Consider the following 27425-nt stretch of genomic DNA (forward strand, 5'->3'; position numbering starts at 1 on the left):
AAGATGAAGTATATCTGGGAAGAAACCACAGGAAGGCGCTGGAGTTTTCTGAGGAGAGACTAGCATGTTCACAACATCACGGCATTCAGGCCAACTAAGGATGTAGAGAGCCTACGGGAACAGGCAATCAGGAAGCTGCTGTACCGGGGATGGCAGGGGCACCTGCACCAGCAGAACAGTCCTGAGAGGGACTGGGCAGTTGCTCCAATCTGTGGTTTGAGAAGAGGATACAAGCTGAATGAGTGACAAGAATCTGTTCTCGGATGCCCTAAGCTCGAGGCAATGGGAAACAGTATCCCACTGCCATCTGCAGCCCAGCTCACTGAGCTGCTCTCAGGGTCTCACATCCCCGCTGCCCTTACCCTGTCACCTGCCAACTCATCTTTTCGGTCCCCTCCCTCACACACAGTCCAGACCCTGAAGGACCGACTCCACGCCCCCTTCTGCAGGCACACCCGAAGCATGTCTCCTTCACTTACCAGAACCCCACATGTTAGACCTCATTCGCCAGGACAACTTTTAAAAATTTGCTGCTTTGTAAAATTTGGATGTACCATCTCCCCAACAAGCCTGGGCACGTTTGTGGACACAGATGAACCCATGAACCATGAACTTCTGCTACAGCTCCTTCCTCCCTCATCCTGACCAGAGGATGCTAGTCCCCCAGTGGTTGGCACACAGCCTTGTGGCACTCACTGAGACAGCCAGCTTATGTGGATCCTGTCTAGATGCTGTTCCAGGTACCTGGGCACCCCCACACCCAGGGCTGTGATGGTGGAAGACAGGACATATGAAGACAGTTTGATGACTGGCTTGGTAGAAGACCACAGTCCTGCCCTGCTGGCCTGGAGCACCAAGCAAACAGACTCAATTGTAGCATTTGCTGTTTTGATTTAATGATTCAAGTAAATGACCTTTTATTGTTCAATAGTGAAACATGGGCTACTCCCAGATGAGTGTGGCTTTGTTTGTGTCATCTGGTGAGTATCCCTTTCCCAGGAAGGTCTGGTGAAACTGGCTTCTGGAAACTCATCCAACAGGTCGCCCTTGGAAAACAAGATCCCTGCTAGAAAATGACCACAGAAATAAGAAGGGAGCTCTGAAAACATCGCTGCTGGAGCCAGAGATAGGAGTCTAGCACCTACGGGGACGTAACCCAGTGTGACAAGCCATCCTATAACCTCAATTTGGCTCAGAGTCATCCTGTAAGATTCCGTGAAGGAGTTAGCCAGTCCTATTCTATTTGACAGGCAATTTGAGGCAAGGAGAGGACACCAGTGCTGTTTACAGCCAGGGCTAGCGAGGTATTCAGTAGTTAAGTGAACTGGCTGCTCTTGCACGAGGACCTAGGTTCAGTTCCCAGCACTTACACGGTGGCTCATCTGTAACTACAGTTCCAGGCAATCTAAGGCTCTCTCCTGAGATTTGCAGGCACCAGACATACACGGCATGAAAATACATACATGTGTAGGCAAAACACTCACATGCATACAAATTTTAAAGTAAATAGAACCCAGAATGGTCAGAGCCAGAGAAGAACCTCCCCTACCTGTCCACACTAGTGGACCCAGACGGCCATCAATCACAACCCAACTGACCAGAACGCAGCACAGCTGGGTGCTGGGGCTGCAAAGGGCACAGCTGCACAGCGGCTTCTCCAGCACCCTACCTCCGTGTTCTGAAGCACACGAATCCACGTTTCTGTCCCAATTCTAATGACCAGAGTCCCAGGGTCTAAGCCCACTGTCAAGTTCCAACACTACTGCAGAGGAAACGCACAGGCAGCACAGAGACCCAAATACTGCGGGCAGCACGGAAGGTCGCCTTCCATTACCGTCTGCAGCTACTGAACCGCTCATTGGCCCTAACTCATTACCAACATACTTAAGTAGTTTCAGCAATGTCAGCTAAAAACAAATACTCTAAAATTCCCTCATTTTTATTTATTTATTTTTGGTTTTTTCAAGACGGGTTTTCTCTGTAGTTTTGGAGGCCAGCTCTGTAGACCAGGCTGGCCTCGATCTCACAGAGATCCACCTGTCTCTGCCTCCCGAGTGCTGGGATTAAGGGTCTGTAGCACCACAGCCTGGCCAGAATTCCCTAATTCTTAAGTATTATTTTCTTTTCAGTTAAATGTAAAGCCATCCACTCGTGGCCACTTTATCCCACTAACCTCATCAAGTACTTCAGAAACCCTAAAAGCTACACTAATTTCACGTACGCTAATGAAAGCAAAGTGCAGAAATGAAATTATGTCCATGAATCTCGTGATGATTTTTTATTTGATAGTAATTATAGCATTTATGAGAGAACATCTGCTGATATTAACAGTCTAAACGCAGCGTTTTCCAGACAGCATTGACATTATCAGAGAAAAGCAATAAAAAGGCAGCGAATACATTCATCACAGCGGTATCTGCAAAGCATAAATCTGAAAGCCCTTCTCGTCAGCTCGGATTGCTTCCTGACTTTCCACGCACCTGATTTCACGCCATCTGTACGAGGGCAAGACAAACGCTATTGAGGAAATTATAGCTCTTGGCTATCTGATTTTTATAGAATGCTCAGACTAATTTCTGTAAACATAAGATTTACTGCATGACTAGGAAAAACTGATACAGTCAGAAGTCCCTTTTTATTCAAGGGAGGCATGTTTTCATACTGCGGGGACCACAGTTACCTTACTGACACCTGTTTCCCACTTACCTGCGTCTAGCCTGCCTGCTTTTAGGGACACAGAGCTCCACACCTGCTTGTGACACAAAGAGCAGAAGCGAGAGCCCAGCGACAACCCTGGAGGCTCTGAGTTCCCTTTCTTGGTGGACAGCCACTAGGTGACAGCATCAGACAGGTGCCCTAAAACTGCAGGGGCAATGCCAACGTGAATGCCACCATGAATGCCAACAGGCAGCACAGACACTTCTATCAGCCTCTTGGGTCTTAGGTAATGTTGGCTAAAGTACAGCCACCTCTTTCTCCAAGGAAAACTAACGATACCTTTATTGCTCACTTTAGATAAAGTGGAGGGTGGGTGTCTGTGTGTGGTTATGTACACAAGTGAGTGCTGGTGCTTGTGGAAGCCAGAAGAGGGTGTCAGATCCCTCAGTTGTGAACTGCCCTGTGTGGAAACTAAACTCAGGTCCTCTACGAGATCAGTTTGCGCTCTGAGCCAGTCCCAAAGGACACTTTCTGGTTTCTAGTCTACTATGGTCACAAACCCATTGCTGAGAGCATTAAACAAAAGTGCTGTCTGACAATCACAAACACTCTGCTTATCCTGTGACAGAAACACAAACACCAGCAAATACTTTCAAACAAAATGACATCTGGATGGGCACATCATCTCAGCGGCTGGGGGCCCAAGGCGGGTACAGAGTGGCTACTATCAACATCAGAATCCTCTCTCTAGGGTAATAACTGACTCATAATTTTGATATGCACAACAAAAAACAAACAACTAATTTGTTCTCATGAGAACAGCCGAGGCCATCACTAAAATCCTGCAGAGGACTGGTAAGACTCCCATTGACACCAGGCATGGTGGCTCATGCCTTTAATCCCAGAACTTGGAAGGCAAAGGCAGGCGAATCTCTGAGTTCCAGGCCAGTCTTGTCTACAAAGCAAGTTCCAGGTTATCCAGGGCTACACAGAGAAACCCTGTCTAGAAAAGACTCCCATTGATGGCTGCCTTTCTTCTGGTGTCCTCGAGTCTCGGAGGTCTACAAGCATTTCAAAATGCTAACCCCAATGCTTCAATGCACATATTTAAGTTAGCATTTTATTTTCTTACACATATGAACATTTTGCCTACAGCACTCAGGAGGCAGTGGCAGGCAGATCTCCATGAGTTCAAGGCCAGCCTGGTCTACAAAGCAAGTTCCAGGACAGCGAGGACTACACAGAGAAACCCGGTCTCAAAAAAAAAAAAAAAAAAAAGGTAAGTGAGCCATAGAAACTTTCAGCTGCATATGTGGCCATCTCTTTGGCCCAGCGAGAGACACATTCTACAAACCTCCAAACCACTGCTGGGGGCCCAAACACTACCACCACAGAGAACACGCCAACCACGAGCTAGACAATCACTGGACACCCTCACTCACTCTCCAGCTCCAGTAATCTTTCTAAGGCCACAGCTACAAAGGCAAATGAGAAGAATCAGCTAGAGAACAGATGAAGCTCGCCCCTTGCCTTGCAAACACTGTTGTCCTGGCTGCTGGATTAGACCTCGTGAAAGCATCCGCTTTGGAAGGGAAAACGAGGACAAGCCAGCTCAGGTGATTTCATCTCAGAAAACTAACACGCTGGCTGGCCACTAAGAAAGACATAGGACCTCCTCCAGGAACTCAGGCATACAGCTGCTCATAGAGCTTAGGCCCCACCTTTACCAGCAGGAAACCCCACATGGCTTCCACCTAGAAGGTGGCATGCCCAAAGGCACCAAAGACAGGTGCAGTGCCTAGCCACCACTGTTTACCCAGCCTGGACCCTGAGTGTGTTCCAACCAATAAGGGTGGCCTTAGACCTGCTGGCTGCCTCCTGGGTTCTAAAACCGCACAGGCTGCACTTCTAAAACTTAAAATGTTTTCATTTTGAAAGCTTTCTGTTCACCCCACTCATTCATAACACATTTTCTCAATTTGGAACACACACCTACATTTCTAAGTGACATTTCTGTTCTCTCGAGACCCTGCAGGTGACAAATACCCAATAGTAAGTTTATGTCAGTTACAGCCTCTCCCTCCTTGTGTCGACATGAGCAGAAAAGTAAAACTCCTTGGCAAATGCCAGCCCTGCCCTGCCTGAGTCCAAGCGTTCCGAGCACGGCAACTCCCCCATCTTGAGAACACAGTGCCTCAAAGTGTCACTTTCTAACGCCATCAGACTGCCCACCCACAATGTGCCACAGAGCTGACATATACCACTAACGGCAGAAGCCACAGTAATGGACACCTATGGCTGCTTCACCAACCTGTACCAGAGAATCCAAGAATTTTCACATTTATATCAGCAAGTAATTATTCCCATTTAAAATATCAAAAGAGCTCTCATTATATGGAACTAACCACGTTTTAGAATAAAATCTCTTTGAGGAAATAAGATCAAATGTATTCTGCTGGCTACTGATTACTATAAGAAAACCTAAAAGAGCCCTAAGATTAGCGAACAAGTTTTTATCCAAGGCTAACTCACTGAAGACAGTCTGAAAATGTATAGCTCATTCTCCACAGCAGTAAATGAAACAAAGAATAAAGCTTGGGATACCATGGGACACACACCAATAAGCAAGCCACTTAAGAGCCGTAACATTTACTGTTTTGAGACAGAGACACCCACGTGGCCCAGGCTGGTCCTGATCCTTCTTCCAGCTCTCAACTACTGGAGTACAGGCTGCACCACTGTGCCTGCTGAAAGACTGCACGGGGCATGGGAGAGATGGTGCACAGTCAAGAGCACAGGCTGTTCCTGCAGAGGGCCCGGGTTTGAGTCTCAGCACCTACATGGCAGCTCACAACCATCTGTAACTCCCGCTCCAGGGCATCCATCACCCTCTACTGGCCTCTGCAGACCAGATGTATATACATGTGGTGCACAGACATACATGCAGCCAAAGCACTCATATATATAAAATAAAATAAATCTTTTTTAAGAAAAGATGTTTACATAATAAAAATGAAAAGACTATTTAAAGAATGAAATAAATGGCTGGGCTTAAGTGTTGCATACCTGTCACACCTGTAAAATCCTAGAACTTGGGTGTCAGGCATCTAAGGCAGAAGAATTAAAAGTCTGAGGCTAGCCTAAGCTACCTTGTAAGCTCCTGCCTAAAAATAAATAAATAAATAACAAAATGTTTGTTAAAAATTTAAACCTTGAAAAATGGAGGCTAGGGAGATGTCTCAGAAGAGCACTTGCTTGGCAAACATTGCTGAGGGGGATGTGCGTGTGTACATGCATGTGTGGTATATGTGTGTGTAGTGCACCGTGTGGCATGTCCATGAGCACACATGAAAAGTTAAAGCAAAGATTCCAATGTCTCTCTCTCCACCTGAGACAGAGTCTCTCACCAAACCTCAGAAGCAGGGCATGGCTGCTTATTACAAGCAGAAAGACAGGTGGATCCAAAGAACCCTCTGGCCCCAGCCAGCCTATCCCAAATGCCAGGCTTCCAGTTCAGCGAAAGATCCTGTCTCAAACAATAAAGGCAGACAGAAAGAGAAAGACATCGCTTCCTGTGTGGAAACCTTTGCCTGTGTGGTGTATGGGCGAGCTCACACCTACCCCTTCACATACATGCAAAACACACACATGCCTTAGAAGAGCAAAAACAGTACAGACCCACAGAGCTTTGAAGGGCAGTTCTGCATACCCAACTTGCACACGAGGAAGACTGTATATACTAAACTTCTAGGTTAGGACCACGAGAACTTAGATTTAAGTTCAAAGACCTTGCTGTCTGTGTAAAGAACAATAGAGTAGCATGCAGAAACCCCTGATTTTTATTTCAGCCTAAAAAGAGAGAAGAAGCCACAACTGGAGGCACACACCTTTAATCCCAGCAATCAGGAGGCAGAGGTAGGCAAATCTCTGTGAGTTCAAAGCCGCCTCGTTTACAAAGTGAGTTCAAAGCCAACCAGGGCTACCTAGTGAGACTCTGTCTTGAAACTAATAAACAAATAAAAAAAAGAAGGTTGGCTTAGTTAGGATTTTAATAGCTGTGAAGAAATACCATGACCACGGCAACTCTTATAAAGGAAAACATTTAATTGGGGCTGGCTCAGTTCATTATCATCATGGCAGGAGCATGACGGTACAGGCACACACGGTGCTGGAACTGAGACAGCTACATCTTACAAGCAACAGGAAGTCGAATGATACTGAGCAAAGCTTAAGTAAACACCTCAAAGTGATGCGCTTCCTCCAGTATGGCCAATACCTGACGAGAGGCAAGGGCCCGTTTCAGCTTGTATTTCCAGGGGATACAGCCCACCTTGGGAGGGAAGGCCTGGCAGCAGGAAGGTCTGCATCAGCATTGGGAAGCAGGGAGATGAAGGCTGGCGCCCAGCTTACTTTTCCTTTTTTTAGTTCAGAACCACAGACCTTGGGGTGGTGCTGCCACATCCAGGTCAGGTCTACCCTCCTCAATTAAAACTTTCATCACTCATCGAAACCCACAAAGGAGCATTTCCAGGTGATTCTAACTTTAGACAATGGGGGAAAGAGATGGCTGAGCTGGTAAAGGCACCTGCCACCAAGCCTAATGACCTGAGTTCAGTCTCCAGGTCCCACAGTGAACAAAAGAACTGACCCCATGAGTCATCTTCTGACCTTCACGCATGTCCCATTGCATATGCATGACCACCCCCTATACACACATATGTCCCATAGCATATGCATGACCACCTTCCATACACTCATATGTCCCATAGCATATGCATGACTACCCTTCAAGCACACATATGTCCCATAGCATATGCATGCCCACCCCCCATACACACATATATCCCATAGCATATGCATGACCACTCCCCATACACACATATGTCCCATAGCATATGCATGACCACCCTCCAAACATATGTCCCATAGCATATGCATGCCCAGCTTCCATACATATATATGTCCCATAGCATATGCATGCCCAGCTTCCATACATATATATGTCCCATAGCATATGCATGACTACCCTTCATGCACACATATGTCCCATAGCATATGCATGCCCACCCCCCATACACACATATAACCCATAGCATATGTATGCCCACCCCCAACTCCAAGGGCCAACAGTTTAGTCCTTCCCTTGTACCCACTTTCATTTCTCTTGCCCTTCTATTACTCCACAGCACGTGCTTGCTCAAAATTCAGCTGTTTTTTTTTTAATTTAAGCCCAATCCAGTATCAATCTACTCCAAATCTGTGCCCATGCAGTTGTATACAGCTGGATAAAACAAATCTTCACTTTGAAAGCTGCACCGTAATCTTTAATGACTCCAAATATCCCAGCATCAGCCACCTCTCCCTCGTTAGTTCATTACCTTAGACACTAAACGACTCTTCCTTCTGTTATCTCTAGACCTCCAATGCCCTTGCCTGCAGCCACAGGACTCACCGAAAGAACAGACACAATCAGAAGAGAGTTATGTCTGCTTAGGATGAATGTCCTTTCCTAACGCCATGACAGACTGGCCCTGTGCCTGCATGGCCACTCCAATCCCATCCCTCTTGCTAGCATGGACCTGCTTTCACCACTGCCCCCCTCCTCTGGTAATTCTCATCTCAGTCTGCATTCTGACCTCATAACTCTTACCTGATTTCTCCAACTGAACGACTAAGTGTCTCATCCCTGATGTGCACACAGCGGGCTTAGTCCCCTCCTCTCTCCCATACCCTCCCCTTTACAACTCTGCACGAGCTACCAATGACATCCTCCGCCATCTTACAGTTTGGGTCATCCTTAATACCCCCTCACCCCACATCAAAATCATCTGCAAGTCTCTCTCTCTGTGTCTCTCTGTCTCTCTGTGTTTCTCTGTCTCCGTCTCTGCTTTCTCTCTCTCTCTCTCTCTCTCTCTCTCTCTCTCTCTCTCTCTCTCTCTCTCCTCTCCCTCTCCCTCTCCCTCTCTCCACCTCTCTCTCTGGTACTGGGATAGACCCCAGGACCTTGGGCATGCCAGGCAAGCAGTTGTACTATTGAGTTACAGCCCAGTTCTTCACAGAGGCCTAATTATTCCATCCTCACACTGATGGGAACCACCTCGCCCATTTCTCTCCATTCCCAGTGCCACCTCCACTCTCTGGGCTCTGGCTTGGACTAATCCGAGAGTCCAAACAGCTTCCCTGCTTCCACTTTTGCCCTCTTTCTATCGATCCTCAGCAGAGGAATTGGAGCAAATTTTTCTGGTGGTGGTGTTTGTTCGTTTGTTTGTTTGTTTGTTTTAAAACAGAAGCCAAGTCTCTCTACTTGAAACCCTCTACCATCTGTCCTTTGCAGAATAAAGTCCAAATGCCTCACCATGCCCACAATGTAACGGCGTAAATGAATGCAGACAGATTGTAAATATATATATATATAGCTTTAATGTAGAAATAGACTTACAGAACCACCGTTCCCGCGGAGACCAGGAAAGCAGAAGCAGCGGCTGGGAGCACGCTCACCAAATTTATAGGCAAACATTAGCCCAAGGAGAACACACCCCCTAAGGGGCGGGACTTATCCCTACATCTCCCCCTTTTGTCTAAATAAGACAGAACTAAACCAAATACAACTATATACAATAATAACAAATAATAAATATAACAAACAATATTGAGAACAAAAGTTTTGCTAAACATTCTATCTCAAGGAGTCTAAATAATGTAGAGAGTAACTACAATTATATAATCTTCACCTCCGTCAAAGATCTGAGAAGGGAATAAATATTACTTAACAAACGAGATATATCCAAAATGTGCAACAATTGACAGAGACAACTGACTACCTGGGCAATCACCCAAAGTCTTGTTTGCAATGTTGAGTCAACCAACTTTGGATAAGGCCTAACATAACTGACATACCATTATTAAAGGCAAGGAACTTTTCAAAACTATCTTACCCTGTCTTGGCAGGATAAGACAGTCCTGTTTTATCCATTGATGCACGCTCTGTATCTCTGTCAGTGGTTGAGTTATGGGCATTTCTTTGCCCAAAGGCCAGTTCTGCCAAAAAGAAAGGCTCCATGTGGAGTGTCTTTGGTGCTCAACATTCTCTCGGGAATAGAGTGGTGTTGCCAGGAGCAATTGTGTCTCACTATCACGAAACTCTGAGTTAGATTAAAGGCCATTTTCTACAGCTCTTTGAAGAGGTTGAAGATTATCTACCTATACTGAGTATAATCTCTATATATCTAAAGAACCTGATTAGTCTAATTATAAATGACAAACTTAGATGACTATTAATCTATATAATTCTTAATATCTATCTAACTTAAAGACTAAGACAATAAACAACTGTGTAACAAATGAGGATAATGACCTCCAAATATAAATACTGTACAAATATACATTGCAATATGGTAAATATATATCAATACACAAACATTATATAAGTATCTTAATCAGAGGTAGAATTGTACACTGCAATATGGTAAATATATACAATATATATATATCAATACAATATATGTCAATACATAAAAAATGTTTTAAACAGAGGTAGAAACATGCATGCATACAATAGTCAATATAATTTAACTTTGTATCAATATACAAGAATCGATACCAATATATTTGTCTAAAAACAGTAACTCACAATTATAAATCTATTATCCCATCATTCCCTCTTTTTTTTTTCCAAAATGATCCCTGAATTATAAAATTCCTCCCCCAACCTCCCAACCCCTAAATGATGTCCCTAAACCCAGGGGCAAACTTTACTGGGAGAGGGGACGTCATCCTCTAGAATTACTTCCAGCTGTCATGGGGGCGACGTTCTTTCTGGGGGATCCTGTGAAAGTAAAATGATGGTTAAATTTCAAGATCAATGTCTTTTAAAATTGCAAATAGTCTCTGAGTATTTTGTGGAGGTCTGGCCAGAATGTTGTACAAGATGTGCACCATTTCAGCTAACCAAGTTGGGATCGTCTTGTGCAGCTGGTATCCAAAACAGGTCTTGTAGTAGCGCTATCAGTATCATGATGTCATATCAACCAGGTAGAGTTGTTGTTGTGGGGCCCCATCTTCTTCCTGGAAACTTCAAATGTCACTTCAGGAAAAACTCATTGTTCATTGTGAAAAACTTAAACATTAATCATATAGACATATATAGACATACACATATATATTCAATGAAAGGCATGATAGATATATTCAATGAAAAGTATGATAGGTATGGAGAAAAGCAAAGATGTTTTCTAAACTCATATTTCTTTCTGTCCCATATCATGGCTCTTGACATGAGACAGAAACTCCAGAAACTCTGGGTTTTTCTCTTACTAACAGGCTTGGAATTGGAGAGGGACTGAGCCAGAGTCCAACTTCAAAACCAGCTCTACATATTTATAAAGAAATGTTTAATAAGACATATATATATATATAAAATTAATACTTACAAAAATGTGTCCATCCATCAGTAATTAAATATTCAGGGTCCCTTAATTTCTTTGAAGATGAGTATTTTCCTGTGGAGATAAGAAAAGAACCCTGCCTCCAACCTATCTGTATTTCTTACCATCAGTATGCTCACCATCCTTGTGAATGAATTGCTATTTATCTTTTCCAAGTGTCTTCTCTTCTTCAAACCGAACCTTTATTAATTTTGACGGTATCCACAATTTTTCCTCACCTGTGGAGATAAGAGCAAAACCCCTTCCCCAACGCAGCACATCTCCTGGCTTCCATTGTGAGGTCAGCACATCCTTGAAATAAACTGGTTGATGTAGTTCAGTAGACTTTTCCATTATCCAATGTCTTTCTGCAGCCGTTGTTCCCTTCTCATTAGCGTTGAGAAAATTCAAGGTTAACAAAGCATTATGTAACCTATTTCTGGGGGTGTTTTCCACCCCTTTCTGTTTGTTCAACATATCCTTTATAGTTCGATTTAATCTTTCTATGACTGCTTGACCTGTAGGATTGTATGGTATACCTGTAACATGCTTGATATTGTAATAATCAAAAAACCATTTCATTTTCCTAGAGACATAAGCAGGACCATTATCTGTCTTTATTTGTGTAGGTATACCCATGATAGCCATGACTTCTGATAAATGAGTGATTACTGAATCAGCTTTTTCTGAACTTAAAGCAGTTGCCCACTGAAAGCCTGAATAAGTGTCAATGGTGTGATGAACATATTTTAATTTGCCAAATTCTGCAAAGTGGAACACATCCATCTGCCAGATTTCATTCCTTTGGGTACCCTTTGGATTAGCCCCTGCAGGCAGTGGCGTTTGGTTATAGAAAGAGCAAGTAGGGCATTTCTTTACAATCTCCTTAGCTTGTTGCCATGTAATTGAAAACTCTTTCTTCAAACCTTTGCTATTAACATGATGTTTTTTATGAAATTCAGAGGCTTGTAGCACACTACCAATCAATAATTGATCAATTTCTGCATTACCTTGTGCTAGAGGACCTGGCAGACCCGTATGGGATCGAATGTGTGTTATGTACATAGGGCAAAGCCTGTTCCTGATCAAATCTTGAACCTGGAGAAACAATGAGGTTAGTTCAGTATCATCAGGTATAAATTCAGCAGTTTCAATATGTAAAATAACTCTTTCTGCGTATTGTGAATCTGTAACTATATTAATAGGTTCTTTAAAATCCCATAGCACCTAAGAATGGCATATAATTCCGCCTTCTGGACAGAATTATACGGACTTTGTTCCACCTTGCCCAAGTCTTCTGATTTGTAACCTGCCTTCCCTGATTTATTGGCATCAGTATAGAATGTACGGGCTCCAGTTATTGGAGCATCACGGACGATTCAAGGAAGAATCCAAGAAGTTCTCTTTATGAAGTTAAGCCTCTTGCTTTTTGGATAGTTGTTATTAATGTCTCCCAAAAAATTAGCACAAGCTCTTTGCCATGGTTCATTATCTTCCCATAATTTCTTTAGTTCATCAGCAGTAAAAGGCACTATAATTTCTACTGGGTCTATGCCTGCTAGTTGACGAGGTCTCAGCTTGCCTTTTATAATTAACTCAGAGACTTTTTCCACATAAGTTTTCAGTTTCTTACTTGGTTTATGTGGTAAAAAGATCCATTCCAAAATAATATCATCTCTCTGCATTAAAATTCCTGTAGGAGAAATTTTTGGTGGTAGTATGACGAGAATACAATCGAGCTCTGGATTCACCCTGTCCACATGTGCCTGTTGTAATTTTTCCTCAATCATTGTCAGTTCCTTTTCTGCTTCAGCTGTTAATTCTCTCGGACTGTTTAAATCTTTATCACCATCCAAGGTTTTGTTCAAATGAATTATTAGATCAGGTGTTATTCCAATAGCTGGTCGTAGACTGGAAATGTCTCCTAACAGTCTTTGAAAGTCATTAAGAGTCCGTAGGCGATCTCTCCTAATTTGTGCTTTTTGTGTCTTAATTTTTTGCAAACCTATTTTATAACCTAAATAATTAACAGAATCTCCCTTCTGAATCCTTTCAGGAGCGATTTGCAATCCCCATTTAGGTAAAAGTATCTTTATTTCTTCAAACAGTCTGTTCAAGGTATCCATGTTTGAATCAGATAACAAAATGTCGTCCATGTAATTGTATACTATAGATTTGGGGAATTTCTTGCGTATTATTTGCAATGGTTGGTTCACAAAATATTGGCACAGGGAGGAGCTATTTAACATACCCTGGGGGAGGACGGTCCAGTGGTACCTCCTCGAAGGTTGAGAATTGTTATAAGTAGGCACTGTGAAGGCAAATTTTTCTCTATCTTCTTTTTGCAAAGGTATAGTGAAAAAACAATCCTTTAAATCAGTAACTATGAGAGGCCATCCTTTTGGTAATAAAGAGGGCAAAGGAATTACAGATTGCAGAGGGCCCATAGGTTGAATAACCTTGTTGATGGCCCTGAGATCTGTCACCATTCTCCATTTACCTGATTTTTTCTTAACCACAAATACAGGAGAATTCCAAGGGCTGGTAGATTCTTCTATATTTCCAGCATCTAATTGTTCTTGTACCAGCTGTTCTAAAGCCTGTAACTTTTCCTCAGCTAAAGGCCATTGCTTTGTCCATATTGGTTTCTCAGTCAACCATTTTAGAGGCAAGGCTGTTGGTATCTCTGAAGGGACATCAATTGCTTGTTCTTGTACAAATGGCTGGTTTTCTCCATTTGTAATATTTTTAATATTATTTTCAGAAATATAGGCTCTAGAAGTAGCAGGAATGTTAATTTCGGTATTCCATTGTTGTAATAGGTCACGACCCCATAAATTCACTGCGATATTGGCTACATATGGCCTTAATTTTCCTATTTGTCCCTCTGGCCCTATACATTCAACCCATCTCGTGCTCTGCCTTACTTGAGATAGGGTTCCAATTCCCAGGAGCTGAACATTTACATTCTGAAGAGGCCAATACGGATGTCAAGATTCTGGGGTAATGATACTTACATCAGCACCTGTATCCAGCAGGCCAGTAATAAAAATGCCATTTACACACACTCTCAGTTTAGGTCTTTGATCATTTACAGAAGTTTGCCAAAACACACGCAACTTATCTTTCTGATCATTATTGCTTGTAACAGTAGGCATGGGGCTTCCTAATTGTCCTGACGAGGCACGTTCTCTGCAGAAACTGGAAATGACTGAACCATGTTTGCCATGGGGGCCTGTGAGGCCCCCCTCTCACATTTCCCGACTGTATCAGGTTGCCTTGTCTATCTCTTGTAGACCTGCATTCATTCATCCAATGACTGCCCTTTCCACATCTTCTACATAAACCTGAAGGCTGAGTCCTCCTATTTCTGTTATTTCTAGAAGATGCATTATTATTATTATTATTATTATTATTATTTCTGAAAGATGCATTATTATTATTTCTGAAAATCCGTTGTCTACAATTCCTTTTCATATGACCCATTTTGCCATAATTAAAACATTTGGTATTCTGGTGTCTCCTTTTACCATTGGAAATTGCTTCTTCTACCCATGCTTCAGTGCCATAATCAAATGTATCAACATTGAGTATATGCAAGACCCATTCTTCCAAGGGCGCTGATCTGAGTTTTAAAGAGCCCAAAATCCTTTTGCATTCCACATTTGCATTTTCATAAGCCAAAGACTCAATCATTATACGTCTTGCTTCTGGGTCAGATATCCCTATTTGTACAGCCTTAGTTAATCTTTGTAAAAAGTAACGAAAGGGTTCTCTCTGACCCTGTTTAACTCTGACAAATGATTCCATTCTCTGTCCTGGGTCTTGTACCCTGTCCCAAGCCCTTAAGGCTGCTGTAGTACACATGGAGAGTGTGTTTTCATCCAAATTAGCTTGTTCCTGAGGGTCGGAAAAGAGCCCTTCACCTAGAATTTTATCTAGGGAAATGTCAATTCCCTTCGCTTTTTCCTGCTGTTCTAAGAGTCTACCCTCTTGCCTGAATAAGCATTTCCATTTCAATTGTGGTCCCGCAGAGCTCAGCTGGAGCCAGTCTGAGGGGGTTGCTCTGCTTGTCGTGGCCCAAGATCTTAGCATCTCTTTAACAAAAGAGGCTTGCATCCCAAAAGTCATGACAGCCTGTTTTATTTCCTTGAGATCATTCATACGGACAGGCTCCCATGTATCCTCCTTGATGACCCTAGGGTTTCTGGAACCAATCACCTTCTCTGTTGTTATTACTGGAAAGGCAGGTAGAGCTGTAGGTAGAGCTTTGTGGAAATTGTCCAGCAGAGATTTACCCACAGATGTAGTTAAAATTTGCCTTTCTACCCTTTGCTCTTCTTCATCAGAATTTAGAAATTCCTCAATCTTTTTAATTCTATTCACCATTGCCTTCTGCAATGTCTGAATCTCCTGTCCAGAATTATGTTCCAAAGCCTTCATTGAGGATTCTAAAGTATGAAGTTTGTCCGTTAGAGATAACATCTCATCTTTGGACATAATTTTTATGGCATAAACCGTGCCTTCTTGTATTGACAATCTTTCTGTCAATCTGTCATAAGCTTTAGACAAAATCCGATTGTCACATTCAGCAGTTTTGATTCTCTCAGTTAATGTTTCATTTCCTACAGAAAGGGACTGAATCTTACGATCCAAATCAGCTGTTCCCTCTTCCATAGTAATGAATTTCTCCTTAATATCAGCCACTAATGTTTCAGTTCCTACTGAAAGGGACTGAAGCTTACGATCCAAATCAGCTGTTCCCTCTTCCATAGTAATGAATTTCTCCTTAACATCAGCCTGGAGAACTTCAAACTGATTCTTGAGAAGATTGTTGTCATTCTCAATTGTTTTTAAGCATTCAATCTCTGCCTTAAGAATCCTGGATTCATCTCGTAAAGACTTTATCATATTTCTATTATCAAACCATTTAGTGACAATGAAAACTATGAATCCCAGAAGGATCCATAGATGTGGGGTGATAGACACCTCTTGTAAAATCTCCCACATGGTACAATTTAAAAAAACTGTCAAATTCTTGAATACTAACGTGTTCAGACATTTTATTTATAAAATAAAAATTTTTTACCTGCAATGATCGGTTCCTGCCAGTGGTGGTCTCTGTGTTTTTGGAGCCTGTCCTGGAACTAGCTCTTGTAGACCTGGCTGGCCTCGAACTCACAGAGATCCGCCTGTCTCTGCCTCCCGAGTGATGGGATTAAAGGCGTGCACCACCACCGCCTGGCCGGCCTCGAACTCACAGAGATCCGCCTGCCTCTGCCTCCCAAGTGCTGGGATTAAAGGCATGCGCCACCACTGCCTGGCCGGCCTCGAACACCAACACAGAGATCCGCCTGCCTCTGCCTCCCAAGTGCTGGGATTGAAGGTGTGCACCACCTCCGCCCGGCCAAGTCACTTTGTATCAGACCAAATCTGCCGCTGTGGCAGCTTTTGTTGCAAAACCGCAGGTACTTGAGCTTCTGCTAATTCAGGCAGTGGGGTTCCGCTCCAAACTTAGCCAAGGCAGGCAGGGAGTGGTTAATTGCTCTGGCGAGCAGGCGGGGCAGAATGGGCCTGTGTGGCCGAGTGTGTCTTGGACTCGGCACTGGGGCCCCGAGTCACGAACTAAAAAAACAGCACCGGAGAGGGTGCTGTGTTAGCTAGCGGGCTACCCTCTTGAGTCGGGGGCAAAATAGCCTGACGTTGGACGCCAAAATGTAACGGCATAAACGAATGCAGACAGATTGTAAATATATATAGCTTTAATGTAGAAATAGACTTTTGGTTGATTCCTGGAGTCAGAGACCTTCTTCATGGTCCGAGCTGACCTCACACTGTGGTTCTCCTGCCTCAGTGTCCACACCAGCTGTACATAACAGCAACGAAGCCACTCTGCAGCGGACACGAATCAGGACACGCAGCAGGCTCTATGATGCTATCCGCACAGACAGGCCTGAGGGCTCCGCGCCACACAGAGCGCCACTGCTTACTAGCTAATGCTTCTTTCTCCCTTAGCCCTGCCTCTTCCTTTGTCTAATCTCCCTAGAGGCGAGATCCATAAAGTGCTGAATCACAGACCTGCCCTTATTCTGACAATACCCAACCGCGGGCAAAGCTGCCTTCCCAGAACACTCCACGTCTGCCACTGCAAGCTGAATTCCACCACCAGGTCTTCAACGCTGTCTTCCAGAGACCTGCACACAGTGTGTCCCCTCCCTCTCTGCGATGAGAAATGGGGGTCCAGTGTGATTACAGGTGTGTTCTGATTGTGTGTGGGCAATGATAGCTGGTCATGGCACCACTGCCAGCCCAGGCCACTGCCCAGGCAGAAGTCACAGGGCCTGCTGGGGAGTTGATGCTGGCTCCCCTACCTAAAAACTGGAGGGAAAGGCCCAGGCAGTGAAACGTCACGGAGTGTAATGGCACAGTTAATCCCACATGCCCTGCACAGCTTCCCTCCCGCCAGCTCAGGGCAGAGCCTGAGGCAGCACTGCGCTAGCACCTCAAGTCACAGGTTCAAGCCCAATAAATTAGCCCAGGCTTAAAGAAGTCAAGATGTACCCATGTAAGGATTTTAATAAGCTTGGGAAAGGCTACCTGGAGCTATATACAGCTTACCGTACCAGTGAGGTGCCCTGCCACCAGCCACAGAACACCGAGACCTGACAAGCGCTGTGGAGCACACAAGGCGGTAGGAGCAAGCAGTCAGCTTGGTCCAGGTTTTCTCAGGAACTGGGGACTTATGGCAAATGGCTGGCAGCCAGATGACAGACGAAGAGAACAGGGCAGGCAACTCCGCAGAGCCAATGGCATTTACCAGGAAGATGTGCCAAGGGTTCCTTCAGTGGGAATCTGGTGCTTGCACACCCTTGCAGAAACCAGCAAACACTGTAATCAATGTCTGCCCTGTAATCGATGCCTGTTTGTACTCAGAAGCATGGAGAGCAAAGCAAACATGGGCTCTGACTGCTAGATGCCAACGCCTAACATAAATAAAAACAAGAAATCTGTCCAAAGGATTACTGAAGTAACTGAGCAAACACGAGCTAGTCAAAAGCATTGACCGTACACGAACGCAGTGGAGGAGTCATGAAAGCTAAGTCATGGGAGATGACTCTCTGAACAGGGTGCGGCCCAAATGGAACAGTTACCTGGTAAGGCTGAGTCTCCCCGGGGGAGGTCAGATTTTGAGAAAATGTCCAAGGGCTGGATAGCAGGCTAGGAGCTGGCCGGGAAGGGGAAGAGGTGCAGCATAGGAGAGGGTTTAGAGACAAAACACAACTATGAGCTGTTGATTTTTTTAAGTGCCCTGAAAAAGTAGAGAAAGCAAGCAGACTGTGCCTCTCACCTGGCCTCCTGCATACACCCTTCTAGTACACAGAAAAACACTCATGTCCTCATTTAGAGTTACTCAGAAAAAGACGATCTTTCCCAACCCCAAATCAAAGCTACAGTGGCCTCAGAATCTGATATTCAATCATTCTCATGGGGGGGGGGGGGGGGCAAGGTCATTAACTGGAGTCAGGCTGGAACTCACCATGTAATCCAGGCTAACCCTGAACTCACGATCCTGTCTCAGTTTCTCCAATGCTAGGATTCCAGGTCTACACCACCACGCAGAGCTGATTTCTAAGCAACAGAAAACCAACCCCTCCCCCAGAGCTCGGACTGCCCGAGTCAGCAGGACAATCTCGTCAATGAATTCACAAGGAAGAGAGGGTGTGGTCCAAGCGCACACGGCACCAGACAAGCAGTAGTCACAGAAACATAACAGGGCAACTGACAAAAACCGAGCCGGGCACATCAGGAATTACCTGATTAAAATTTTTGAAGGTGAACTCTTTGTAGATGGCATCTCTGTCGCTTAATTCTGACCATCCTGCTGCCTTCAGGCCAGGAATAAGTTCGCTCCTCTCCTCTGCTGTCAGCCACTGCACATTTGAAGACTAGGAAGAAAACACAATTCCTGTCTGAAAGGGTCGGCATTTATTTAAACTCTTTCCAAAAACTTATACCTCTTATGAAGCAATATAGAAAAAAAGTCTCAAAGGTAGCAAATTCTAGCCATCTCTCGTTCGTTTACTCTCAAAAGACAGGCAAACTCTGTGTGGGCTGTCCAAAAGGATGGCTGGGGTTCTGTGCCTGCTCCTGAGTGCCTGCCTCAGACTCCACAGTTCTGTGCCTGCTCCTGAGTGCCTGCCTCAGACTCCACAGTTCTGTGCCTGCTCCTGAGTGCCTGCCTCGGACTCCACAGTTCTGTGCCTGCTCCTGAGTGCCTGCCTCGGACTCCACAGTTCTGTGCCTGCTCCTGAGTGCCTGCCTCAGACTCCACAGTTCTGTGCCTGCTCCTGAGTGCCTGCCTCAGACTCCACAGTTCTGTGCCTGCTCCTGAGTGCCTGCCTCGGACTCCACAGTTCTGTGCCTGCTCCTGAGTGCCTGCCTCAGACTCCACAGTTCTGTGCCTGCTCCTGAGTGCCTGCCTGCCTCAGACTCCACAGTTCTGTGCCTGCTCCTGAGTGCCTGCCTCAGACTCCACAGTTCTGTGCCTGCTCCTGAGTGCCTGCCTCAGACTCCACAGTTCTGTGCCTGCTCCTGAGTGCCTGCCTCAGACTCCACAGTTCTGTGCCTGCTCCTGAGTGCCTGCCTCAGAGTCCACAGTTCTGTGCCTGCTCCTGAGTGCCTGCCTGCCTCAGACTCCACAGTTCTGTGCCTGCTCCTGAGTGCCTGCCTCAGACTCCACAGTTCTGTGCCTGCTCCTGAGTGCCTGCCTCAGACTCCACAGTTCTGTGCCTGCTCCTGAGTGCCTGCCTCAGACTCCACAGTTCTGTGCCTGCTCCTGAGTGCCTGCCTCAGACTCCACAGTTGAGCAGCTCTGGTGTGTACGGCTACGACTAAGACTGCTACTGCCACCGGCCTTCTTAGACACATCAGAAGTCCAGAATGTGCAACTGAGGCAGAACCAACTCTCCAGAGAGGCTGCTGAAAGGATCAGGCCGGGAACTCAGGGCTTTAACCCTGTTCTGCCGCTCTTTGGATAGACTTCAGCATCTCCTGCCTCTGCAGCTCACTCAAGTGGGTTAAACTACTTGGGTTTTTTGTTTTTTTGGTTGGTTTTGGTTTTTTGTTTGTTTGTTTTTCAAGACAGGGTTTTTTCTGTAGCTTTGGAACCTGTCCTGGAACTAGCTCTTATAGACCAGGCTGACCTCGAATTCACAGAGATCCGCCTGCCTCTGCCTCCCGAGTGCTGGGACTAAAGGCATGTGCCACCACCCCCTGGCTGTCTATTCCCTTTTGTATAGAATGAAAACCCCACTACAGAGCGGAGACCAAGTGTGCATTCCCATGAAATTTTATACAACCCCCTCTGGGGATTCACAGCCCCCTACCACAGGCAAAAAGTCCTTGCCTTGAAAACAAGAGCACCAGTGAAACACACTCCATGTGTCACGGGACCACTGGGAACATCTGGAGCTCCTGCCTGCTCCCCAGGGACAGTCACAACTCAGCCCTTGTGCCATTCACCCTGTGCCTTCCTTTGCTAGCTAAAACATCAAACACTATGAACAAATTGCTATAAACTATAAGCTTCTCATTCCAGCTTAAGCACCTACAGCCACCTCATGCCTCACCTTCTAGCGGGGTGACTGTAGGCTCTGGTGAGACCTTCTCAGCAAGACTCTCCCCCAAAACACTGAGCTAATGTCAAAGGCACTGGGGGAGGGGTGGAGCTGCAAGCTCCAGACTCTGTACATGAAGCTGCACCTCATTCCTACTTCCAGAATCTCAAACTTTTTATCACAGACATCCAGAGAGTTAGGAAAGCATAAGCACTGGGCAGAGGTGGCACACACCTTTAATCACAGCACTTGGGGGGCAGAGGTAGGTGGATCTCTGTGAGTTTGAGGCCAACCCAGTCTAGAGAGTGAGTTCCAGGACAGCCAGAGATACATAGAGAAACCTTGTCTCAGGGGAAGAGAGAGAGAGAGGAAGCAAGAGCGCGACAGAGAGACAGAAAGAGAGAGAGAGAGAGCAGGAGGCAGAGGTAGGCAGATCTTCGAGGTCAGCCTGGTCTACAGAGTGAGTTCCAGGACAGCCAGGATTACTCAGAAAAACTCTGTCTCAAAAAGAAAGTGGGGGGGAGGGGACTAAGTAATTCAAAATAAGTATTTAATGCTAAGAATTAATAGCTGGGGAAGGGGTGCTGGAGAGATGGCTCAGTGGTTAAGAACACTAACTGCTCTTTCAGAGGACCCAGGTTCAACTCCCAGCAACCACAGCAGCTCACAACTATAACTCCAGTTTTGTTTTTGAGGACCCGAAACTTCCCATGGCAAAACAATGAGGCACACAAAATCAAAATAAAGAATAGCCAGGCATGCATTTATTCCAAGCACTTGTGAGAAAGGCAGGTGGATCTCTAAGTCTGAGGCCAGCCTGGTCTACAGAGCGAGTTCCAGGGCTGGGGGAAAAATAGCTCTAAAATGTTTCTCTGTCGGGTGTTGTTTTACTCTTGGCTTTTAGGGGGGCCCACCACCCATCTCCCAATAAATCACACATGGAGGTTTAATCTTAGTTATGAATGTCCAGCCTCAGCTTGGCTTATTTCTAGACATCTTTTCTTAACTTGTGTTATTCCAATTACTTTTTGCCTCTGGGCTTTTATCTTTCTCTATTTCTGTATACCTTTCTTTAATTCTTTCTTCATGACCTGACTGTGTAACTGGGTGGCTTGGCCCCCGGTGTCCTCCTCTCCTTGTCCTCCTTTTATTTATTCTCTCTGTCTGACAGCCCCGTCTGTCCTTGCTCCTGCCTCGCTATTGGCTGTTCATCTCTTTATGGGGACCATCAGGTATTTTAGACAGGCACAGTAGCACAGCCTCACAGAGTTAAACAAATGCAGGCAAGCAAAAGTCACACACCTGAAAACAATATTGCCCAACATCTCTCTCTTTCTCTCTGTCTCTCTCTGAGTGATATAAGTTCTCACTAGCCCAGACTGACTGTGAGCTCATGGCAATTGTCCTGCCTCAGCCCCTCAGTGCTAGAATTACAGATATATACTGCCAAATTCACTGAATTCTGAAATTTTTCACACAAAGGTCTGCTGTAGGATAATCTTCCTGTACGTTGTGAATATGATGCTCTCATTGGTTGATAATAAACGCTAAATTGGCCCATAGCCAGGCAGAATACAGTTAGTCAGGAAAGCCAAACAGAGAGACAGAGAGAAGGGTGGAGTCAGGGGAGAGATGCGAGCCAGTGGCCAAAAAAATAAGAAGCCAGCAAACTGGTAAAAGCCATGGCCATGTGGTAATGCATAGATGAATAGAAATGGGTTAACTTAAATGTAAGAGCTAGTTAGTAATAAGCCTGAGCTATAAGTCAAACTGTTTATAATTAGTATTACACCTCTGAGTGGTTATTTAAAAGCAGCTGCAGGGCAGAGAAACCTCCATTCACAAAGGAACTACAGGAAACAAGCCAAACTGTCAAACACCTCTGTTTGCTTTTCACAGGAACTTGTAGGCAAGGAAGACTATGAAATACACTATGGACGAGGCCATTGTCATCCAGCAGCTGTAGAGGTGCTGTTTTTCTCTGGTGCTGGGCTCTCCACAACCCATGGAGACCAAAAGCATTCAGGCTGGCTCATAAAGATGTCCACCCAGCAACAGAGATTGCAGTCAGTGTTGTTTTGGGGTTTTTTGTTTGTTTGGGTTTTTTTTTTTATTCTTTGTTCTTTGAGTGACTTTACTATTTGGGACCCACCACCCAGTTTCAAATAATCACACTGAGACTTTTTCCTACTTATGAATTACCAGCCTTAACTTGGCTTATTTCTACCTACTTTTTCTTAACTTAAATTATCCCATATACGTTTTGCCTCTGGGCTTTTACATTTTTCTATTTCTGTATATCTTTTCTTTCCTTCTTATTCTGTGTCTGGCTGTGTGGCTGGCCCCTGGCATCTTCCTCTCCTCCTTTTCTCAATCCACCCCTTTTCTTCTTTTTCTCCTTGTATTTATTCTCTCTTCCTGGCAGCCCCACCTATCCATCTCCTATCAAGCTACTGGCCATTCAGTTCTTTATTAGACCAATCAGATATATTTTGGCAGGCAAAGTAACACAGCCTCATAAACAAATATAACATAAAAGAATCCAACACATCTTTGCACATAAACATATCTTGAATTACTACTCCACAAGTCAGGACTGTGAAATGGGGCTAATTCAACTACATAACACTAATGGCCCCCAAAAGACATACCCTCAGCAGAACCTTTTGAGGGGGGCTAATATGGTTTATTTTTTTAAAGATTTATTTACTTTTTTTTTTTTCTTGAGACAGGGTTGACAGGCTTTCTCTGTGTAATAGCCCTAGCTGTCCTGGAACTCACTTTGTAGAAAAGGCTGGCCTCAGACTCACAGAGATCTAGCTGCCTCTGCCTCCCCAGTTCTGGGATTAAAGCTGTGATTTATTTACTTTTATTTTATGTGTTTTTCCTGTGTATGGGTGTATACATACGTGTGTGTGTGTGTGTGTGTGTGTGTGTGTGTGTGCGTGCGTGTGTGTGTGTGTGTCCATGCACTGTGTGCATACATGTTACTAACTGACGCCAGAAGAGGACATCAGACCTCTGGTACTGAAGTTACAGATGGTTGTGAGTCATCCTATGAGGCACTGGAGTAGAACCCAGGTCCTCTGCAAGAGCAGCAAGTGATCTAAACTGCGAGGTATCTTCCCAGCCCCCAGCACAGTCCCACAGTAACCAGGGAATGTTTTTCCTGAGTATGGAGGGAAACGTGATGCAGCACAGGACCTGCGGAGGGTAAACGGTTACCTTTGTAACTTTGTACTGCTGTCTGCTACACTTGGCCAGTCTGGGTTCTAGGGATCTTGGGTCTATCTATAGCAGGGATATTACAGTATCAAAATACCAAGATCTTCTTTGTTTATTTTGGTTTTGAAAGACTTAAAGAGATCTTTCCTTGTACACCTTAATTCCAGCACTGAGGAGGCAGAGGCAGGTGAATCTGTGTTTAAGACCAGCCTGATCTATGTCCCCATTGCAAAACTCAAAGAAAGCCAGAGTGGTAAGGGAGAGGCAGGGTTGAAAGGAGGGGGGAAAACAGAGACCTTGAATGTGATGGTGCCCAACAGATTCTGGCTCACTCTGTCCCAGACACCATGATTTCCTAAAATGAGCAGCTCTTTGGGTAGGAGTATGCCTTGAGACACACCTAGGTGACAACAGTCAAAATGTGTAGAATTCTGTGTTAAAGAATTTCACAGCCAGGGTGGTGGCACATGCCTGTGTGCTCAGCACTGGGGGGGGGGGGGAATAGAAGCAGAAATGTGTAACAGCCTTTCTTTTGGGCCACCAATCAGCTCCCAAATCACGACACAGAGACTTATTATTAGCAGTGAATGCTCAGTCTTATCTTGTGCGTGTCCCACCAGCTCTTATAACTTATATTAGCCCATTTCTCTTCATCTACGTTTCGCCTCGGGGCTTTTTACCTTTCTTTCTCATTCTGTATGTTCTACTTTCCTGCCTCCTCCATGTCTGGCTGGAAGCTGGCTGACTCCCTTGTTCTCCTCTCTTTCTTCTCTTCTATTTATTCTCTCTACCCGCCAGCCCCGCGTATCCCTCTACTGCCTAGCTATTGGCCATTCAATTTGTTAGACCAATCAGGTGCCTTAGGCAGATAAGGAGAAACAGCCACACATCTTTACATAACTAAGCAAATGCAGCATAAACAAAAACATCTTTACATAGTTAAAGTAATATTCCACAACACACCTGTATCCAGAGTTCAAGGTCAGCCTTAGCTACATAAGACCTAACTCATCAAAAACAAACAAAATGATCTAATCTACACAGGCAGTAGAAAAAGACAAGGTCTCCTGAGTAAATAGGAAGTGTGGGGATCATGGGAGAGGGCAAAAGGGGAGGGGGCAGGAGGGGAGCAGAGAAAAACATATAGCTCAATAAAAACAAAATAAAACAAAACAAAGAAAGGGAACAAGTGGGGAAGGGCACATAGGAGAATATGTTTAGTGTACCTGAACACACACATACACACTTGTATAAAAATTATTTTAAATAAATTACTAACTTAAAAAATTATGTTAACTAGCCAAATACAATAACTAGTCCTGAATTACAGCAGAAAAAAATTTCTAAGTCATTAGTCAAAAACAATGGACGTTATCAGCAGTAATTTTCTGACTTCAACAATTCTACTGTGCACTATAAGAAAAATTATTTGTTTTAGGTAATTAATTATAGAAATTTTACAGGAATATAAATTATGTCTATGACTTATTCATAAAAAAAATTTCAACCGGGCTCTCATAAGCTCCTGAAACGAAATGGTGAGCTTCATACTACATTCTCCACTAGATGGCGCTGGTGTTAAATCTTCCCCTCAATCCTCTCTCCCTCCAGCTCACCCTTCCAACCCCTCCCAGAGGATCTCCCTGCGCTCGCTCCTCCGAGCTCCCAGCACGCCCCGCCCGGTACCGCCCGCAGCGCAAGGAACGGCCACGGCCCATCGGCTTCGCCACTAATCTTCATATTTAGAATGTTTTTTTTCTACACGAGATTGTTTCCATTGAGCAAGCTCATAAACTACCACGGAAGTTGCTCGGGGTGTTTTGTTTTGCGGCAGGTGCCACCCCGCAGCCGTAGCTGGCCTCGAACTCACGCGCGTCCTCCTGCCTCTGCCTGCCCAGGGCCGGGGCGCGAGCGAGCGTGCGCACGGCGCTCCGTCGAGGTGACGCGCGGGAGCCGCGGGGGTGCGCGCGCAGCCGCCCCCTCCCCGCCGCAAGCCCGTTCTCCCGCACCGGCCGCACTCACTCACCATGGCCGCCCGGCTCGCACCCCGGCCGCCCAGCGCCGCCAACCCCCTCAGGGCGCCGCGCGCTCGCACCGCCACCGCCATGGCCCCGGGCTGCCCGACGCGTTGCCTGACGCGGCCCAAGCCCCGAAGGCCCCCGGAGCGGGGTGGCCGCCGCGCCCGCGGGTGCTGGCTGCAGCCTGAGCTCTCTGCGCCGGGCGAGGGGACGCTGGCGGGAGCGCCTCGCGGTCCGTGGGCCACCCCTCCGCGCTCGGTGGCCTTGGCTTCTGCAGCGACTTTGCCGCACGCACAGGTGCAGCACCCCGGAGCGACCCGAGACCGAGGGACCGGCTGAGACAAATTGCCTCCCGTGCATTGAGACGTGTTCTTTTATATGCCATATGTGTGTATATTAATCTTTATTATTCTTTTGCCATTTTTCCCCTTGGGATGTAATTGACAATAAAATTCACTCTTTAAAATGGTGTGTGGGGCCAGGGTTTTAACACTGTGGTAAGTTTTGATTAAAATGTTGCTGCGGGTTTTAGTTCAGCGTGTATCCTTTTTGTTTGGTTTGGTTTGGGTTTTTTAGGCAGGGTTTCTCTGTGTAGACCCGGCTGGCCTGGAACTCACCCTGCAGACCAGGCTGGCCTCGAACTCAGACCCGCCTGCCTCTGCCTCCTCAGTGCTGGGATTAAAGGAATGTGCCACCATGTGCTGGTCACCTTTTTCTTTTTCTTTTCTTTTTTTTTTTCTTCCTTAAACTAAGTGACTTCATTGTATTCCTTTCTTGAGACAGTTTCACGTCTCGGTACAACATTGTCGAGGCTGGCTTTGAACACCTACCTCCACCTTCCAAGAGCTGAGGATTACGGACAAACCCAGGTCCGTTATTTTTTTCTAAATTAACACATTAATATTATCAGTTTGCCAGGCTTGGTGCCAGAACTCTAGAGGCAGAAGTAGACAAATCGCTGGGAATTAGAAGCCAGTCTGGGCTACATAGTAAGACGCTGTCTGAAAAAGTGCATATTTTATTTTCATCAGTTTTAAGGAGAATTTGGCAAAAAGATATACATACTAAACAGTTCATTTAAGACTTATTTCACAGGGCTGGAGAGATGACTCAGCAGTTAAGAGCACTGGTTACTCTTCCAGAGGTCCTGAGTTCAATTCCCAGCAACGAGATCTAGTGGTCTCTTCTGGCATGCACGCATATGAGCAGGCAAAACTATATACAAAATAAATCTTTATTTTTTTTTAAAAAAAAAAAAGACTGATTTCACAATTGTTAGCAGTCTTATATCCCAAATGGACTTAGAAAATATAAAACCAGCCGGGCGATGGTGGCGCACGCCTTTAATCCCAGCACTCGGGAGGCAGAGGCAGGCGGATCTCTGTGAGTTTGAGACCAACCTGGTCTACAGAGCTAGTTCCAGGACAGGCTCCAAAGCCACAGAGAAACCCTGTCTCGAAAAACCAAAAAAAAAAGAAAGAAAA

At 45.2% G+C, this 27425-nt stretch overlaps 2 protein-coding genes across 2 annotated transcripts in view; both read right to left on the reverse strand.

Annotated features, from left to right (window-relative positions):
- Catsper3 (cation channel sperm associated 3) overlaps window positions 1-18991 on the reverse strand; it is a 79752-nt gene extending 60761 nt beyond the window's left edge. The window contains exon 1 of the mRNA XM_075970939.1: window positions 18896-18991. Within this exon, the coding sequence (XP_075827054.1) occupies window positions 18896-18936 (41 nt within the window). The 5' untranslated portion in view covers window positions 18937-18991. The remainder of the gene's footprint in view (window positions 1-18895) is intronic.
- The window catches only part of Pcbd2 (pterin-4 alpha-carbinolamine dehydratase 2), a 65461-nt gene extending 39407 nt beyond the window's left edge, over window positions 1-26054 (reverse strand). Inside the window, exons 1-2 of the mRNA XM_075970940.1 lie at window positions 25950-26054; window positions 18896-19027 (exon numbers count right to left, since the gene is read on the reverse strand). Of these exons, the coding sequence (XP_075827055.1) occupies window positions 18896-19027; window positions 25950-26030 (213 nt within the window). The 5' untranslated portion in view covers window positions 26031-26054. The remainder of the gene's footprint in view (window positions 1-18895; window positions 19028-25949) is intronic.
- Between the last annotated feature and the right edge of the window lie 1371 nt (window positions 26055-27425).

The sequence above is a fragment of the Microtus pennsylvanicus genome, chromosome 4, assembly GCF_037038515.1.
Source record: "Microtus pennsylvanicus isolate mMicPen1 chromosome 4, mMicPen1.hap1, whole genome shotgun sequence".
Lineage (NCBI taxonomy): Eukaryota > Metazoa > Chordata > Mammalia > Rodentia > Cricetidae > Microtus > Microtus pennsylvanicus.